This window comes from Phocoena phocoena, chromosome 9, assembly GCF_963924675.1.
Source record: "Phocoena phocoena chromosome 9, mPhoPho1.1, whole genome shotgun sequence".
Taxonomy (NCBI): domain Eukaryota; kingdom Metazoa; phylum Chordata; class Mammalia; order Artiodactyla; family Phocoenidae; genus Phocoena; species Phocoena phocoena.
This window is the reverse complement of record NC_089227.1, coordinates 59327404-59346144: the sequence shown is the minus strand read 5'-3', so window position 1 is coordinate 59346144 and position 18741 is coordinate 59327404. Positions and strand designations below refer to the sequence as shown.

Genomic DNA, 18741 nt, shown 5'->3' with positions numbered 1-18741 from the left:
CCTTGAAGTGAACCTTTTCAGATGTAGGGAAATAGCCAAGGGGAATCACTGGGCCTGTGACTGAAGACTCTGGGTTTTCCTGTGAGGGCTAGCAGATGCCGTGGGACAGCCGGGTTTCTCCACCGTGGCACCACCGACCCCTCCCCCACCCCTCCACCAGATGCGTCTATTCAGCAGCTGTTCTAGTACATTTAAAACAGGATTTCATTTCTAAAACACTGACTGCCACAAAGCGTTTTGGGATTCTCCCTCTTGCATATAATGAGATATCCTTATGCTGGCTGACTTCCTCTCAGGTTGATGAGGGCATCAGCACCAACATCCTTTGACACGTCCCCGCTCAAAGACCGCCAGGGCCCCCACTGTCAACTGCAAGTTTTCTCAACCTTGGTACTATTGACATTGGGGCCGATAACTCTTTGTGGTGGGGACTGTCCTGGGCCTTGTAGGATGTTTTGCAGCATCCCTGGTCTCTGCTAGATGCCAGTCATGAGAATGAGAAATATCTCCATTGCCAAATGTCCCCTGGGGAGCAAAACTGCTCTGGTTGAGAACCACCTACCAGGGGAAGAGCTCACATTCTTTTTTTTTATTTTTATTTTTTTGCGGTACGCGGGCCTCTCACTGTTGTGGCCCCTCCTGCTGCGGAGCACAGGCTCCGGACGCGCAGGCTCAGCAGCCATGGCTCACAGGCCCAGCCGCTCCGTGGCATGTGGGATCTTCCCGGACCGGGGCACGAACCCGCGTCCCCTGCATCGGCAGGCGGACTCTCAACCACTGCGCCACCAGGGAAGCCCAAGAGCTCACATTCTTATGTCACCACCATCTTTCTTGTACCTGGCAGTGCCTGGCACATAATTGGCCCTCAGTCTGTATTTGCTGAATAAAAAAAAGAATGTCTAAATAGTTAGCTCTTCTTAGAACTTATACCCAACTAATACGTACAGTGATCACTGGTGTTTTTTTTTCTCTCCACAAAACACAAAAGGAGTATTTCTCTAGACTTAAAAAGCCAGAATCAGCCATTTAGTCATTTAGAATTGTCCCTTGGAATGAAATGTTCTTTGGCATAAAAAAAACTCAACATAAAATTAGTAACAACTGAGCATTTTATATGGGCCAGACTTGTTAGTAAATGATTTACATTTGTGGAACACCTTGGCCAAGCCACTTGCCTGGTGTGTGGCCTAAGCAAGGAGTCTCTGTTGTGTTAGCTGTCAAAGCCTATTTTCTTTCTACCAGGCTCTGCTGGTTTGTAAAGGATTTACAATGACAGTGTCCCAGTATTTACATAAAAACATGCCAAGGAGGTATAAGATAAGCTTTAGGTCAGACCCTGGCAGGCAGAGAAGGTACTCACCTATGTGACAGCCTTGTCCAAAACTTGTTTCCTCACTTGGCCAAAATCCCTGCCATGAATGAAATTCCATTGCAGAAAGGCATTGTGTCGCTTGTCTCAAGAGGACTCATTTAAAACACGACTACTAGATTAATTTAGCTGTCATTTTCATGAACAAGCCCTTTTTAAAATGAGCACGTACTATCTGTGGAGTAATAGTAAATCTTGGTGAATCAAAGAAGAAAGGGTTTTCGTGCAACCTACCAGGCTGCTTTGTCAGGAAACAGGTGATAGCTCAAATTAACCCTCATGTGTAGCCAATTTGTAGAATGCAAAGCCTCCAGATGACATGGAGAAGGAGAAGCTAAGATCTAGAAACTAGGGCTGGCAGGTCTCAGCAGGGTGGTTCCATGGAGTAACTCGGCAGATAGGAGCAATGGAAGGGGGGCAGGAGAACCAATCCAGGCGAAGAGGGTGGAGAGTTTGCCAGACACAAACTTCATTTACTTCCCAGGTTTGCTGAGGCTAGTCCTAGCTCCAAAATGGCACAACAGCAATGGGTACACTTTGTAAAAGATGGAACTAAAAGAATAGAGACTCTTCCTTATACCCAAACAGATGACAAGACTAACTTGTGTTGCAGAATGCCCAGGCTCTCAGATACTAATATTAATAATAACATCGAGGCTCAGAGTAGCTTCATGACCTCCTTCAAGCAGAACCCAGTGGAAAGAGTTGGACTTTGATGTGAAACTTTAAGTGGAATTCTTCAAAACAAGGAGGAAAGGATTACAGCTGACATCTCCAGGCTATCTAGCTGGGAGTTACAATTCACACATAACCTGGGTACCATCCATCCTCCGGACATCCTATAGCCCCATCCATGTATTTACGGGGAGGGGGTGACCTCCATGGCCAGAGTTATCTGAGCATAGTAGACACCTGGTCTGAGTCAGGCTATTCCGATTCTCTCTCTGGAAATTTAGAATTGGGATTTTGTGGCTGGTCTTCGTAATATGTAAACCAGGGAGTTACCATCAGCCATATCCTGCAGACCATATGGACTCAGATATTTTTGTGCAGGGAGAGAACAGTGAGAGTAGAAAGCAATGAAATGATGGGAAGGGAGGGAGAGAATGGAAGAGAGGGAGGGAGGGAGTAGAGAAGGAGACAGTGGGTCCAGGTGTACCCCCAGCTCCTGCTTCCTCCCTGCCTGAGTTCTGAGCAGTCCCTTGGGGGCTCTATGAGGCCTGCCTATTATTTCACTTAAGATGGTTTCCAAGGGTTCTATTATTTGAAAGTAAGGGGTTTCTAATAACTATAACGGGGGAGCCAAGCTACAGTAGATAAAAATGACTCATCTTCATAGCACTTTGAGAGCAGAAGCCTTATTTTCTTCATAAAGCCCAGTATTTCCAAGCCTATTTATTCCAGTCTCACTCTGAGTCCCTCATTTTATATTCAAGGTGATGAAGTTAGCCTTTCCTTGAATTGTTCCTTCCGGACTTGCTTCTGCCAAAACAGCCTTTTCTGATTATTAAACAAAAGAAACAAAATAAAACTCACAACCATTTCTGAAGTGATTTCTTCTGCCTGTGCCAAAATGCAGGTGCAAAATCCAACCACCCTTTCCCCCAGACACACGGAAGCGGGACCAGGACAGGCAGGGACCCCTGCATGCCCGTGAGAATGCAGGGTGGGCAAGATATCGGGGGTGAAGTGCTGGCACAATTTTATGAGGCCAACAAAGATGAGGAAAAGCAAGGGGTTTGCACGTGGGAAGCAAACATGGCTTGTTGCAAAGCAAATGACCACCAGATCGATAAGAATGCAGAAACTGATGATAGGCATAGAAACCGTCAAGGAGCCACAAAACCCATACTGGGAGGTCGTGGTGCTGCCACACCCTGCCACACACCCTCAGCCTCCTGGACTGCTTGTCCTGGCCCCCAGAATCTTAGGGGTGGGAGGTGCACGAGCACACATGTACACACAGTGTACTGCAGGAAAAGGGTTCTGCTGGTGCAGCCTCGTCTATGGAGAGTGGGGGACGTAAAAGGGCAAGTTGGCAACCGTTTAACTTAAGCCCAGTCAAGGCCACTTTTGAGAGTCACCACACAGGAAGCTGGGACAATAGGAGTAAACTGGGCACGTGTCTCCCCCGCTTGCCTGCATATAAGATACCGGGTAGCACTGCTGGTGACCCTGGCAAGGACTGCTACCCACCACCTGGAAGGACTGGAGCACAACAAGCCCCGAATGAGGGCAAACCGTGGGACGGGGAGTGAGGAGGGAAAGTGCAAGCTTAGGTAGGCAGGGTCAGAAGATACCTGCTTACACATCCTGTCAACATATTCACTGACAGTCGGCTCTGGGCCAGGCCCTGATTGAGACACTGGGATTTCTGCAGGAAGTACAACAGACAAAAGTCTCTATCTCCACCCCTTTTCCCCCACCCAGCAGGATCTTTCTTTCTGATAAGGGGAAGGCAAACACATAAATACATGTGTACAATGTCAGCTGGTGATCAATGCTATGGATGAAAGTAAAGCTGGCAGAGGGCTGGGAAAGGGATGGATGGGGATAGAAGAGGATTGAAGGGAAGATGGACAGGGGAGGCCTGGGGGAGGGCTGGGGGAGGGATTGGTGGGATGGGGAACACAGGTGAGGTCGGGATCGGGTGGTCTGCTCTTTAACATTTAGAACTTTCTGGACCTTTGCTCTCCGTGCATATTGCATATAGGGAGAGAAGAGCGCCCCTGAAGTACCTGGGTGGAGGGAGAGAATTCAGGAAAAGGAGTGAGTGATGTACACACACATGCAGATTGGGAAGGCTGAGAGCGTGACTGGGCTAAGCACACAAAGTGCCAATGGGTCAGCAGGCTGTGGCCACCCGACCCGCCCCAGCTGACTCTCCAGATGTGCAGTGAGCAACTCTCTCTCCTGGATGGTATCTTCCCTGTACCCTGTTCACCCTTGGCTCATTTCTAATTCCAAGTTCTGACTCATGTCCTTTGCACTGCCTGGAATGTTCTTTCATTTTTTAATTATATCATGCTGAGAAGAAGAAAGAGATGATAGAAAAAAGGACAGGAAGAAGTGAAGGTCGAAAATAAGAAATACAGAGACAGAGAAAGCTAAACATCAAAACTTAAGAAAAATGAGAGACACGAAAAGATGAACAACAAAGTAATAATAGTAGCCAACCTTACTGGGTGCCAGTGACCTTGAGTGATTTACATGTATTCTTTAAACCTTACAGCACTCCCATTTTACAGATGAGGAAACTGATGCTCAGAGAATTAAGGTCCTTGCCAAAGAGCACTTTGTGGCCAGGAGTACCAAGCTGGCCACAGCTACCTCATCACTGTGCTAAGTGGGGAAGGAAGGACAGTTATCCAGACTGATGGGACTGCAGGGTTCTCGAGGGTTTCAGAGCTCAGCCATAAGGTGTTCTTAGGGCAGATCCTCTAAAAAGAGAGTTAGTCTACCTACGGGAGAGTGCCTCTTTCAGTCCCATGGATAAACAGAGATGCGGACATAAAACACGTTCAATAACAAAACGGCTTTTCTATATATCAAACAGTTTTCATTCTAGAGAGGAGTCTGCTAATGTCATCATTCCTTCAACAACTACTCTTAGTTCCTAGTATGTACAAGTAATCCTGAGAATTTAGGATTTAAATCGGCAACAATCGCATTTGTATACAGTGTTGAAAAGTATATAATTACTGCATGGAAATGAGGCGCAACTTTAATTTGCTTCCGAAACCTTTTGTTTCCAGAGCTGAATTTCAGCTTTTCCTAGACACGCTTTGTTTGGAAAGCAAGGGCAGTAGATATGCCCTCAGGAGCAGTGACAGGAAGCCTTCTCAAAGAGCACAGCGGGAGGGGTTCCAACCTGTACTGTGTCAGGAGTTTCCATTCATTGCTCTTTTTTAAAATTGTAAGTATTGGATTTTTTTTTTTAATTTGAAGTATAGTTGATTTACAAAGATGTGTTAGTTTCAGGTGTACAGCAAAGTGATTCGGTTATATTTTATATATATGTATGTATATATATATGTATGTATTCTTTTTCAGATCCTTTTCATTATAGGTTATCTATTCATTGCTTGTGATGAAGCTCCTGGGGAGAGTGAGGAGAGGGCTTTTTACCGGGGAATAGTCCTGACTGGGGCAGAAAATCCTGTTCTGAAGTGAGGCATCAGATCTGCTAGCAGATTTGACTCTCTGGTAGGAGGCCTCTAGGCGAGAGCGCAGACAGAGCCTTGCAAGGCTCATTTCTTGATAAGCATGAAAATGTGATTATTTGTTCTTTTTAAACACTTTCTCTATGCCAGACACATAATACCCTCCAATAATAACCCAAATTACAAATCAAGAAAGTTTCAGAACAAAGCCTACTAGAAGTTAATATAAATAAAAACTTACTGCAAATTTAAGATATAAAACAGATTCCAAGCAGATGTCGGGGGCCTTTGATAAGACCTTTCTTTCTTCTGTTAGGTCAGTGGCATGTTACTAAAACCCCACTGCTCTATTTATAGCAGGGACCTGCTTTTAGAATGTTCTTCTACAGACCATGCAGAGTTCCCACTTAAAGTTGGTTGGGGGGTGAGGAGAGGGCTGAATGAGGCGGGGATGGGGAAAGGAGTGACAGAAAGAGCCATCCCTCCTCCTGCCTCAGCCACTCATTCTTAAGGACAGTGGCACGAGCGGTACCATTGAAAGCCACAGTCAACTGACACAGCGACTCAAGGGTCTGTTATGTCTCAAAGATGTCTATTTAAAACACGGAAGAGAAATGCTCCTGTCTGGCTTGTCTATTCCCCTCTAACGACCTGTCTGTTCTCTGCCTTTTCTTCTTTTAATATCAGTAAGTTAGAAAAGATATTGTTAATAGATATAGTTAATAGATACTGACTTTTAAAGCAAACATTTAAAAAGCTGTTGGTGTTTTTTAGTGATAAACAATTAATATAGCTCATGTTAGCAACAGAACTATTTAAGAAAGTAAGATTCAACTAACTTTTTGTTTTAAATGTCTTTATGTCCCATGCAGAGATCTAAGATTTAAAAAGACTGAAATTAGTTTTGAAACTATCAGTCAACTAAATACACTTGGGTATTTTTCACACAAACTCAGACAGAGTATCTACAGAGAGAAGCTAGCCCGTGTAAACACATAACTGCGTAGGGCACAATTCCAATTGTATCTCAAAGCCAAAAGAATCAGAATTTTCGAGAGGAAGGAAAAAAAATCTGCAAGGCCAAGATCCATCCTACCATTCATGGTAGTGCCTCTATAGGATGCAAAAAGTCAGGGATTTCTGCCAGAAGTCAGAAAAATACTTACTTAAGGCAAAAAAAAAAAAAAAAAAAAAAAAAAAAAAAAAAAAAATTAGGGTAAAGAGAGGAAAGAGAAAAAAACATAAATTAGACCCGTCTCTACTCAGTGATGCCCCAAATTAGACCTGTCACTATTCAGTGATGAGAGAAATAGCGAAAGCCTTGGCATGGATGAGGACCTATCTAATGCAATTCTTCACCCTCATGCTAAATATGGAGAGCTGAATAAATTCCACGCCTCAGGTCAATTATAGCATGCAAATGCCTGAGCTGCTTGCTTTCTAAAAACAGAAGCAGGGCAAACAGACCAAACTAACACAAATGTATATTTAATAGACACACATCTGTCCGTAGGAAGGATAGGAAAGCAACAGAAAAAACTAGGTCTCCCTGGTCACTGCTGACAAAGGGTTATCTAGTTCCAGTTGTTACTCGGGCTACTGGCCCTAAGGGAAACGAGTTTTTTTTTTTTTTTTTTTTGCGGTATGCGGGCCTCTCACTGTTGTGGCCTCTCCCGTTGCGGAGCACAGGCTCCGGAAGCGCAGGCTCAGCGGCCATGGCTCATGGACCCAGCCGCTCCGCGGCATGTGGGATCTTCCCGGACTGGGGCACGAACCCGTGTCCCCTGCATCGGCAGGTGGACTCTCAACCACTGCGCCACCAGGGAAGCCCGGGAAACGAGTTTTTAAAAGAGAATACAATTTACATTTAGCTGCCCCTGTCTCTTCTTTTCTTCCTGGATCCCTCATCTCCACTCTCTCCAACTTCCACACTGTCAGCCCATTTGCTGGGGTAAAACCTCTAACGCCGTCCTGTCTCTCCTGCACTCAATGGCATCTCAAGCCAGGCAATTTGGCATCAGAACCTCCTCCCAGAGCTTCTTGGAAAACACATCAGGGCAAAGGAAAGAGGCGTAATTTTCTGACGGCAGGCCGTTTCTACAACCGCTAGTCTGAAATGAAGATAGCAGTATTTCCAGTTTATAAATTCACATGGGAAAATCCACTTAAACCGCCACCAGCTCTCTGTATCTTTTTGTTTGGGCTGGTGAGCAGGACCATGGCTGTGACCAGAAGGAGATTGGTAAGGCTGCCAGGGTGCCCCCTGCACCCAGAGCACAGACAAAAGCTACTGGATGGTATCTCCTGTCGTCATTTGCTTTCACAGCTGTCTACACATAAACCAAAGGAGTTAGCATCCCCGAAAACAAAAGACAAAACACAAAATGTGAAACGGGCAACTGTTTTCACTTGCTCAGAGATAACAATATTCTTTACTGCTACTCCCAGCGGAAAAGTACTGCTTGATATTCACCAGATGATCTCTAAATGCCAAAGACTGGGCATGCTCTGTTTTTCTTTCATTGGACGTGGGAATGTGAGGAGGAAATGGGCCCAGTTCTCTGGAGCTAAGTTAACATACATATAGGTGTTTCTAAGCATCGGCATTGAGCAAACTGCCTTCTGAAATCTCCCGTTTGATTTGATTCAAAACAAGTAACTAAATGTGGAAAGCAGAGGAGTTTGCTGTCTCGTTACTTTACCATCAAAGACCAGGTGGAAAGCATAAACTGGAGCTCTCTACCTGCCCTTTAATAACAGAAGAAAGAAAGCAGAGGCTCCCTTACCTTAAAGTTGTGTGTCTTCTCATAGTTGAAGTGGTTGTCGTTGTGTGAGAGGGCGGCCCTTCGGACCAGGGAGGAGATCTGTGGACAGGCAAAGAGTTTGAGAGGGGGCCAAAGAAAGCTGCCTTTGACTCCCACCTTCACCCCCAAGGCCACGGCCAGAAGCTCCTGGCGTTTCCTGCCTTGCTTAGGCTTGCGAACCACAGCACACTTTTTCTCATTTTCCAGCCACAGTTCCTCGGAGAACATAGTGCCCGGATCCCAGATCTTTCTAGCTTCCTCTGCGGAGCCTTGGGAAGCTCAGAGCTGTCAGGTTTTTTGAACCGCGGCTAATGTTAGGCAGCAGATTAGAGGCAGCTGTGTCCTGTCTGCAGAGGCCTCGGGCATGTGACCTGGAAGGGCCGCTCTGAGTGATGGAGGGGGCTCTGCATCTGAATAAGGACGGGGCTGTCTTGTGCTATTTCTTAAGGCCGACGTGTGCCTGGAACAATAGCACACATTCATGAGCATGGCACCCCCCAGAAGCTGTATCCAGTTAGCCACTGAGGAACCAATGCAGGAGGCAGGGGCAGGCAGCTTTATTCCTCCTGCCACAGCTCATTGCCAAGCTCAAACACTCCTGAGCATATTTCACACACATGCGCACGTACACACACACACACACACACACACACACACACACACACCAACCAGCTCTGATGTTCAAAGCCTGAGGCTGTATCCAATTATTCTGGGGCTCTGAACCCCATCCTGGGCTGAATTCCAGCAGATTAAACCTTTAAACCCTAATGTTTAATCTTATAGGGGATAAAGCCTGCGTCTTTTTTTTTTAAAAAAATCTGCCCCAGCACTGGAAAGCTTAATTTTTATTCTTATGCACGCATTAAATTAGAACAGTCTGACCACTGAATGAGGCATAAGAGAATGGTATAGCATTTCAGCTCTGGTTTCTGCAGTCAGAGTTTCAAAATAAGAGGCAGGATGTCTTGCTCCCATCCTGCCTCTTATTTTGGATACCCCCATCTTCCCCCGACCCAACCACAAACAGCTCCCTCCATACAAAGACAAGATTCCTTAACTAAAACCAAAACATCATAGTTTTTTTCTTTAAAAAATTTTTTCCGTGTTAATTCTGTTAGTATCCAAGCTAATGCCCTCCCCTTGCTCTTAAAAGCATCCGTTTGATGGTCTCCCCTGGGACCCTGGTTTTCTGGTCCCAGGTCTCTGCATTAATAGAAGTGAGGAAATCATTATGTCTTAGGAGTACTCCTAATCTGTTGGCAAAGTTTAATGCAGCTAGTGCCAGACAGTAAGATCAATACTTTTGGAACTAGAAAACAAGGACATAGATGGTTGGACCATGATGTAGATGGGACTGTCCATGAATCTCACCCCATCCTCTGTGTGGCCCCATGTTCCAGCGCCTCCAAGCAGCCTTGGGGAGAGTAATAAAAGATCCATCTTTTCCTTGTGTAATTCTTTATTCCTGGCAATTACTGTCATTCCAACTTGGTTCAGAAGTCCATCCTCTCTTTACTTTCAATAATAATAACAGCCAAGGGCTTCCCTGGTGGCGCAGTGGTTGAGAGTCCGCCTGCCGAAGCAGGGGATACGGGTTCGTGCCCCGGTCCGGGAAGATCCCACATGCTGCATAGCGGCTGGGCCCGTGAGCCATGGCCGCTGAGCCTGCGCGTCGGGAGCCTGTGCTCCACAACGGGAGAGGCCACAACAGTGAGAGGCCCGCGTACCGACAAAATAAAAAAAATAACAGCCAACTTTTACAGTGGGCTTTTGAGCACATTAACTTATGTTATGCCAGATGAGATTCAGAATGTGTTAAGTGTACTTACTCGTTTACTCTTCTTATGAGTATGTAAAACAAGATGTTTATTCCCATTTTGTGAAGAGATTATGACATCAAGAGGTATCTCAGGGACATGCAGTGGGTTTAAGCAGCAGAGCCAGGACTAGAGCCCAAAACATCTGCATCCAGCACCCGTGCTTCTGAACCCCATGTCCAAGAGCCTAGGTAAGCCGTGCAGGGCTGCCTCCTTCACTTTGTCTTGCCAAATGCTTTATCTGAAATATTGGCCAAGTCTGGCCTCTTCTTACTATTCTTGCCTCACAATAACTCAGACCCTTGACATCTCTCCAGTCCACCTTATACACAGCTGCACAACAGCTGTCTTAGTCCAGTCACCACTCCACCTCTGCTCAGAAAATGTCAGTGATGCCCCATGGCTTGACTGCGTCCTAGCATTGTGGGTTTTTCATGAGCTCATCTCAATCTATCCATCTTATTTATTTCCCTATACTCCCTGCCACAAATGCTACAAATCTTCTTCTCCGACATAGTCAACTTCCCATCTTGGTAGTTTGCTTTGTCCTTTAGCATTTTCCAGCATCATTTCCACATCTACATATCCACCAATGTTCACATTTGAACTCAGATGCCACCCTCTCCAAAAAGACTTCTCCAAACTCCCCACTGTAGGCAAACACTTTCCTCTGGAATCTCATAGTGTTTTCCCCACATTTTTCTTATTGCACTTATCACTTTATTAGAGTGATTTATAACAGGTCTTATGGTCTGCCATATTGAGAACTGCGTGTGACATGTTCTATGTCTGGTTCACCTTTGTTTCCTCCTCCAAAAGGGTCTAGTAAGATTCCCTGCCATAGTAGCACTAAATAAGCTGTTGAAAGCACTTATACATACAGGAAACCAGAGTTATGGAGGAAGGTGTGCAAAGGTGGTGCATGGAGTGGGGTCTCTTGCCCCATGCATCCCCATGCTTTAGCTTCCAAGGGTGTGAACCTCCAGGGGTCTGCCCTCCTCATGGTCTCCACCACACTCCTTAGCCCTCCTTCCCATCGCCCAATCCTAAAGGACATCTGCCACGCACAGGGATTGACTGAAGGTTTGGCATGCCTTTAACAGTCTTCCAATACTTAGCCTGAAGGCAAAAGGACAGAGAGGAGGAATAAGGGTCCCTTTCGCAAACCTCACTGCTAGCAAATCAAGACAGACCTTTTGTTGGCGAGTCATTCTGTGTAAGAAGATATTCTGTGATCCAAACTAGACTAAGTATATGGATATATGGTTTTGGAATCTGATAAAATAACTCTTTAAATGGAAAGTGGGCAAAAGGGGTCTCCTTTACCTTTTGGTGTGTGGGTGGTTGAATACAAGAAGATTTAATATTTTTTTGTGTGTCTGTGCCTTTACTTATAACAAGTAATTTTTATTTCTGACAGTGATTTCTTTTTCAGATATTTGTTCAATAGAATTTACCCAAACACAAGACACATTCAGATATGTGAACAGACACTGTTCACTCACTTAAGATGCGTCTTTATAGGGAACTGTTAAGTGTTAGCATTTGAGCAAGCATTATTGTGAGAAGTGTGGAGGACCCCAGATCACCTCTTATTAAAGGAAAAATGATGACAAAAGTCTCTTGGTAAAAACTTCCCTTTTAAACAGCCCTCCACACACAGAGCTCTTCTTATCCAAGCCCCTCCAGGACTGAGGCTGGGTTTCTTTTATATCCTCACAAAGTCTAACACATGTTGTCTATACACAGAGACAGGCTGGCAGTCTTTTTCGAACAAAAATTTCTATCTGACGTATTTTTATTCATATATTCATTAGATGAAGCACATGTCCCGACACGCTCCGTTTAAATCGGGGATTGTCCACCTTGGAACTACTGACATTTGGGGCCGGATAATTCTTAGTTGTGGAGGAGCTGTCCTGTGCATTGTAGGATAGGTAGCAGCATCCCTGACCTCCACCCACTAGATGTCAGTCGCATCCCCCAATGGTGACATCACAAATCTCTCCAGACACTGCCAAATTTCTCCTGAGGCAAAACTGCCCCCAGTTGAGAATACCGGGGTTAGATTAATACCACAAATATTTACAGCATGCTTCCTCTGTGCCAGGCATTATGCTAAGCAAATGCTCATACTGCTTTATACCTAAGTGCATATGTTGGCTTATTTAAGATTTATAACCCTCTGAGGTAGGTACTGTTACAGTCACCCCCACTTTGAGAGGAAATGGGAACTGAGGGTTTAAGTGATTTGCCCAGGGTCACACAGCTGGTAAGTGGTAGAGCTGAGATTAGAACCTGGGCACAACTGACTAGGTCTATGCTTCCCCCCCTCCCCCCGACACCGCCCAAGAATAAGTTTATTTTGTGTGTGATAAAATGTGCGTAACATAAAATTTACCATTTTAACAATTTAAAAGTGTATAATTCAGCAATTCAGTGGCATTACGTACATTCACAAAGTTCTGCAATCAGTCCCACTATCTAGTTCCAGAACATTTCCATCACCCAAAATGAAACCTTTTACCCAATTAAGCAGTCACTCACCATTCCCCTCTCCCTCCAGCCTCTGGCAATGGCTAATCTGCTTTCTCTGTGGATTCACCTATTCTGAATACTTCATGTAAATGCAATCATGCAATCTATGGTCTCTTGTGCCTGGTTTCTTTCAGTTAGCTTGTTTTCGAGATTCATCCATGCTGTAGCATCTATCAGTACTTTATTACTTATTACTGCTTAATAATAATCCATTGTATGGATGTGCCACATTTTGTTTATCCATTCTCCAGTTGATGCACATTTGGGTTGTTTTCACCTTTTGGTTATTGTGAATAGTGCTGTTAAGAATGTTCTTGAACAAGTTTTGGTTTGAACACCTGTGCCAGTTCTTTTGGGTATAACAGTAAATCTATGCTTGTAACCACCCTCTAAACTACCTCTCATCCAAATGAAGTTCACATTTTAAAATATTCAGGAATTAAATGCCAGAATTACTCTCTTCCCCATTGTTAACCTGTTAACAACTCAGGGCTGGTGCTCCCTGGTCTGGTTTTTAAAGAGGAGACTTCTTTTCTCCCTGAGTCCTCTGCCAAAGCAGCCATGACTTAAGATACTTCTGGAAGGTGGGGCTATAAATAAATGGTGACATAAGCTCACCACTTCCCTTTTCCTTTTTTATAAATAAGGGTTGGATTCTATTTTCTATGCAGGGCATCTCACTCTTCTTTGTCTCTATGATTAGGATCCTGGATCCAAGAAAGAATCAGGTAACGAGACGGCAGTGGAAGTTTGTCAGATGAAGACAAGGAAGCACGAATGGGTCACTGGGCAGGAAAACATGGGGAAATGAAGCCCGTTGGGGTGCATGTGTACGTATAAAGTGCCCAGGACGGTGCAAGAAAGGACACCCTTCTCTCTTCTCTGACTTTAGTAATCTAGCATCTTAAATCCATAGGGGACCTCAGAAGCTAGTCTAATCAAAGGCCCCTTCTCCACCTGGCTTCAGGCAGACCCACATCTTGGCCTCTGGGGACCACAACAGTCTGCCTTTTTAGTACCAATTTCTAGAAAAGGTGATTTACCATCCATCTACAATCCTTTCATAGACTTCACGTAAATTCCTGTGGTACATTTTTTTTTTTTTTTTCTTTCCAGTATGTGGGCCTCTCACTGTTATGGCCTCTCCCGTTGCGGAGCGCAGGCTCCGGACGCGCAGGCTCAGCGACCATGGCTCACGGGCCCAGCTGCTCCGCGGCATGTGAGATCCTCCCAGACCGGGGCACGAACCCGCGTCCCCTGCATCGGCAGGCGGACTCTCAACCACTGCGCCACCAGGGAAGCCCCCCGTGGTACATTTTAAGGAGGGCTTTTTGAAAGTTTCATCATCAACCCCAAGACAGTCTCCTAGTCCTCCTGGGGCCCCTCTCACTTCCACCTCTTGAGTCTGAGTCCCCCCTTGGGTGTTGAAAGCCTGAGCTATACCCCTGCTACCAATACTACCCTGTAGATGTAGGCATCTGCTGCCTTGTGGCAGTATATGAAATGAAAATCAGTATTACTGATGCTGGTGAGGGTGTCACAAGGACAGCTCGCCAGCAGACTGACAGTGTTTTTAAGAAGTGGCCCGGGCTTCCCTGGTGGCGCAGTGGTTGAGTCCACCTGCCGATGCAGGGGACACAGGTTCGTGCCCCGGTCCGGGAAGATCCCACATGCCGCGGAGCAGCTGGGCCCGTGAGCCAGGCCCGTGAGCCTGCGCGTCCAGAGCTTGTGCTCCACAACGGGAGAGGCCACAACAGTGAGAAGCCCACGTACCGCCAAAAAAAAAAAAAAAAAAAAAAAAGAAGTGGCCCGTTGCTGAGGAAAAAAGTTGGCAATGTACCAAATGCCTCATGTGCACTGATCCAATGATTCTATTTCTAGGATTCTCTTAAGAAGGTCTTCAGACAAAGAATTAATAGGTAGGTAGATAGATATTCCTCATCATAATAACAAGAAATGAGAAAAGGCCTAAACATCCATGACAGGGGAAAGGTTAAATACATTATGGTATAAACGTGTAATGTTTGTACGTTAGGTAGACACTAACAAACATGATTAAAATCACTTTTAGTGATGAAGGGATATGCCCCTGATATAATGGTAGGTGAGAAGCAGACTCTTGAACCATGATTTCAGTTTTGTAAGTAGATGCATACAGAAATATCAGAAGGAAAAACACCAAAATATCTCCAACACACCAAACAACTGGGGAGGGGGCAACAGTTCTCTCCAGGTGGAGAAATTTTAATTGACATTTATTTTCTTCTTTATTCTTTCATGTATATTTTGAGCCTCCTACAGTGATTATGTTCTGGTTCTATTATATAAAAATACAGATTTTTAAAAAGTATATTATAAAGACATTGTTAGCTTTCGTGTGCACAGATGATAGACTAACATCATAGGTAACCTTTGAGCTCACCTAATCCCACCTACTCTTTTCACAGCTGAAGAGACTGAGGGTCAGAGAAGTTCAATGATTTGCACCTCCCTCCCCTCATCGCAGAGCTATTCTACAACTAGATCTAGAACCAGGTCCAGACTCCAGGTTCTCTTGGCTGCAACCTTCGACAGAGTGTGCTTCTCACACTTAGGTGGATCTCAGGACCCCCAGAGGACTGGTTCAAACACAGGCTGCTGGGCCCTAGCTCCAGGGTTTCTGGCTCAGTCAGTGTGAGATCAGGCCTAAGAATCTGCCTGAGAAAAGTTCCCGGGTGACGCTGATGTTGCTGCTCCAGGGACCACACTTTGAGGACCCGTTTTGTGTTTTCCTATGTACCTGTGGATCTCAGCCTTACCTGATCATTAGAATCACCTGGGGAACACAAATGCCCAAACAAACAAAAGCCACGTTCAAGCTCCACCTGAGACCAATGAAATCCAAATTTCTGGGGATGGGCCTGGGCTTTAAAAAAAAAATCTCTCAGGATTCAAATGTGCTCCTAACATTGAAAACCACTGCACTAATCTCGAGCGCTTCAATTCAGGGGGATTATCAGAGAAGAGGGAAGTATGAATGGAGTAAATGCTATTGAAAACCACCCCACCATAGGAATCAACACCTTTTCAAACACAGAATGTGAAAATGCTTCTGTTCACGCCCACCCCTCCCTCACCTCCCATCATGCCACTTAGAACTCCATAGACTCTTAAAGGCAAAAATCCACACCATGGCCTATAGGGGCCTGCGTGGTCCAGCCCCTGCCACCTTCCCAGCCTCACCCTCCACCCTTTCTTCCCGCCACCTTAAGAATATATAACCATGACCTAGCAGTACGATTTTTAAATTGTTACCTTCGACCCTCCCCAGACTGCTAACTTTATGAGAGCAGATACTGTGTGTGCTCAGGTCACAGTTAAAACCCCAGTGTCATACCTCAAACGTGGCACAAAGTAGGTGCTTGCTAAATTTTGCTGAATGAATGTCCATGGCTATGAGATATCGTGAAGTCAAAGTACCACTATAGAGGTTTATTATCATCACTACCTATTCATCTAGTCAATTTACTCTTTTGAATCTCTGATATAAAATCCAGGGGCCATGCCCTTTGGGGTTTTCTTTTGGCCAAGCTATCAGATTTTTGGTATCACAAGAAGGGGTACTGGAAACAGGGGGACTCTGTCCCAGGGTGAGGCCCTAAGAGTCACAACCAAGTTCAGGACTAGAATAATATTAAAAGTACCATTGTATATTTGTGGACTATATTATATGGTATCTCTGTAACCAAGCAGAACCCTAGGGGCCTTCCCAGGACAGACCCCGCCCACCCCCCCACCATGTCCTCTGCCTGCCTCTTGTTTGTAGAAAAGATGTAGTCTCCAAGGCTTCCCCTGAGTCACACAAAAAAAGCCTGGCTCAAGAATTAATGACTGAAAGGATGTGAACATGTAGTGACAAAAATAGCAGTTGGGCTAGGAGAACTAGAAACAATTTAAACAGTAAATCGGCCATATGGCAGTCACAGAATCTTTAGTTCCTCCCAGAAGTACACAGATAACAGTATCTGATGTACATTCCTGAGTCACTTTACAGATACTGAAGCCCCTACCAAATGAAAGAAGTTAACTACATGATGACCATGAGCACGTAGCCCCCAGTCCGGCTGGAGGGTGAGGATTGATAATGTTAACCCCTGTGACACTGCCCTGTTACCTCACCGTCAATCAATTAGAGAATTGTGCACGAGCTGATCACATACCCTGCAACATCCCTCCCTCACCTTGCCTTTAAAAATGCTTCTCTGGAACCCATTGGGGAGTTTGGGCCTCTTGAGCATTAGCTGCCCTGGACTCCTTGTCTGGTGCCTTACAATAAATGCCGCACTTTCCTTCACCACAACCTGGTGTCAGTAGATTGGCTTTACGGCGCGTGGGTGAGTGGACCCAAGTTTGGTTCGGTGACACCTCTATTCTATGAGGAAGGTAAAGCGGGAATCATTATTCTCATTTTTACAGATGAAGAAACCGAGGTCCTAACGGGTGTGTCCTGGGGAATGGAATCAGGTCTCCTGATTTTCTTCCTTTTTTTTTTTTTAAAAGTTTTTTTGATGTGGACCATTTTTAGAGTCTTTATTTTTATTTATTTATTTATATATTTTTTTGGCGGTACATGGGCCTCTCACTGCTGTGGCCTCTCCTGTTGCGGAGCACAGGCTCTGGACGCGCAGGCCCAGCGGCCATGGCTCACGGGCCCAGCCACTCCGTGGCATGTGGGATCTTCCTGGGCCGGGGCATGAACCCGCGTCCCCTGCATCGCCAGGCGGACTCTCAACCACTGCGCCACCAGGGAAGCCCTAGAGTCTTTATTGAATTTGCCACAATATTGCTTCTGTTTTATGTTTTGGTTTTTAGTGGCAGGCATGTGGGGATCTTAGCTCCCTGATCAGGGATAGAACCTGCACCCCCTGCATTGGAAGGTGAAGTCCCAACCACTGGACCACCAGGGAAGTCCCTCTCCTGATTTTCTTCCCATGGAAATCCCTGGCCCTCCTGTCACAGCAGATCAGCAGTAGAAACCGCTCACAGCTGACACGGGGCTCATTCCTCCTCTCTCTTCCTAGAGGACTTATTACAGACTTTTAAAATGGGGCCCCCACCAAGTTCTTCTACTAGCTATACCTCCAGTGACTAGCATGAGTCCAACGTTAGCTCTCATGAAAGTTTTGTCTCGTGAAAATAAACAAACCCACTTTTTTTGCAGTCTATTTTTCTTGCCTTCCATCAAAATGACTTCTAATTTTAAAAGGTTGCTTTTATTTTCTTGCTTCGACCATCAGTGTATTGCCCACACATCTATCTGAGGTTCTGGGGTTATTTCCCCAAAGCTACAAACTGTGAAATCCAGCCCAGATTCAGAGACACCCAGCAATGTGCTGCAGTCATTCATTCCGCCCAGAATGCTGGGAAGAAATCTGTTTGTTCCTTTTGTTTTCACTCTCTGGGTCATACTTAAATATTTTTAATTGCTGGATATTGGTATATTAAATGTATGCTTACTAGTTATTATTTCAGTATTTGAAATACACACCTGTGTGTGTGTGTGTGTGTGTGTGTGTGTGTGTTTGATTGAGAGAGAGAAAGATGGAGAGAATGCTTATGAGAGGACAGTGGATAGAGGGGCATGGAGATTTTCACTGTGGTTTTTGCTGTGGCATCCTACATCTGGTTCTCTATTCTTGTTTGCAAGTGAAAAAACTAGAAATACTAAGTGAAAAAGCCCAAATCCCAAATTGCTAAATGATAATCAAAGTGGTAGTTTTCTTTTATCAACACTGCTAAGCCCAGCCTGTCTGATCCTATGAACTCTGAACATTTCCCCGATACTGCCAAATCTCTGTTGCTTTGCCTAAGAACCGCCCCATTAGTGTTTGCTATACTGTGCTTGTGGTTTTCAGTCCTGAAAGAGGAGAAAGACAACAGGGATATGACTCAACTGCAAACTCATTCCCATGACAGCAAAAGAAATGAGAGACCAGGGTGGGACCCTGCCATCTTTCCCACCAACGTGCCAGTTGAAGCTGCATAATCCTGGCTTTACTGGAGTCTGTCAA

General features: G+C 45.2%; 1 protein-coding gene across 7 annotated transcripts in view; it reads right to left on the bottom strand.

The window, feature by feature from the left end:
- Positions 1-18741, bottom strand: part of CHN2 (chimerin 2) — a 331855-nt gene that overhangs the window by 31710 nt on the left and 281404 nt on the right. For 4 of the 7 annotated variants that reach the window (XM_065884488.1, XM_065884490.1, XM_065884489.1 and 1 more), the window contains exon 1: positions 8319-8564. In XM_065884488.1, the coding sequence (XP_065740560.1) occupies positions 8319-8564 (246 nt within the window). Of the gene's footprint in view, positions 1-8318; positions 8565-18741 lie in introns of those variants that run through there. The other 3 variants (XM_065884487.1, XM_065884491.1, XM_065884486.1) reach the window with 2 other exon arrangements.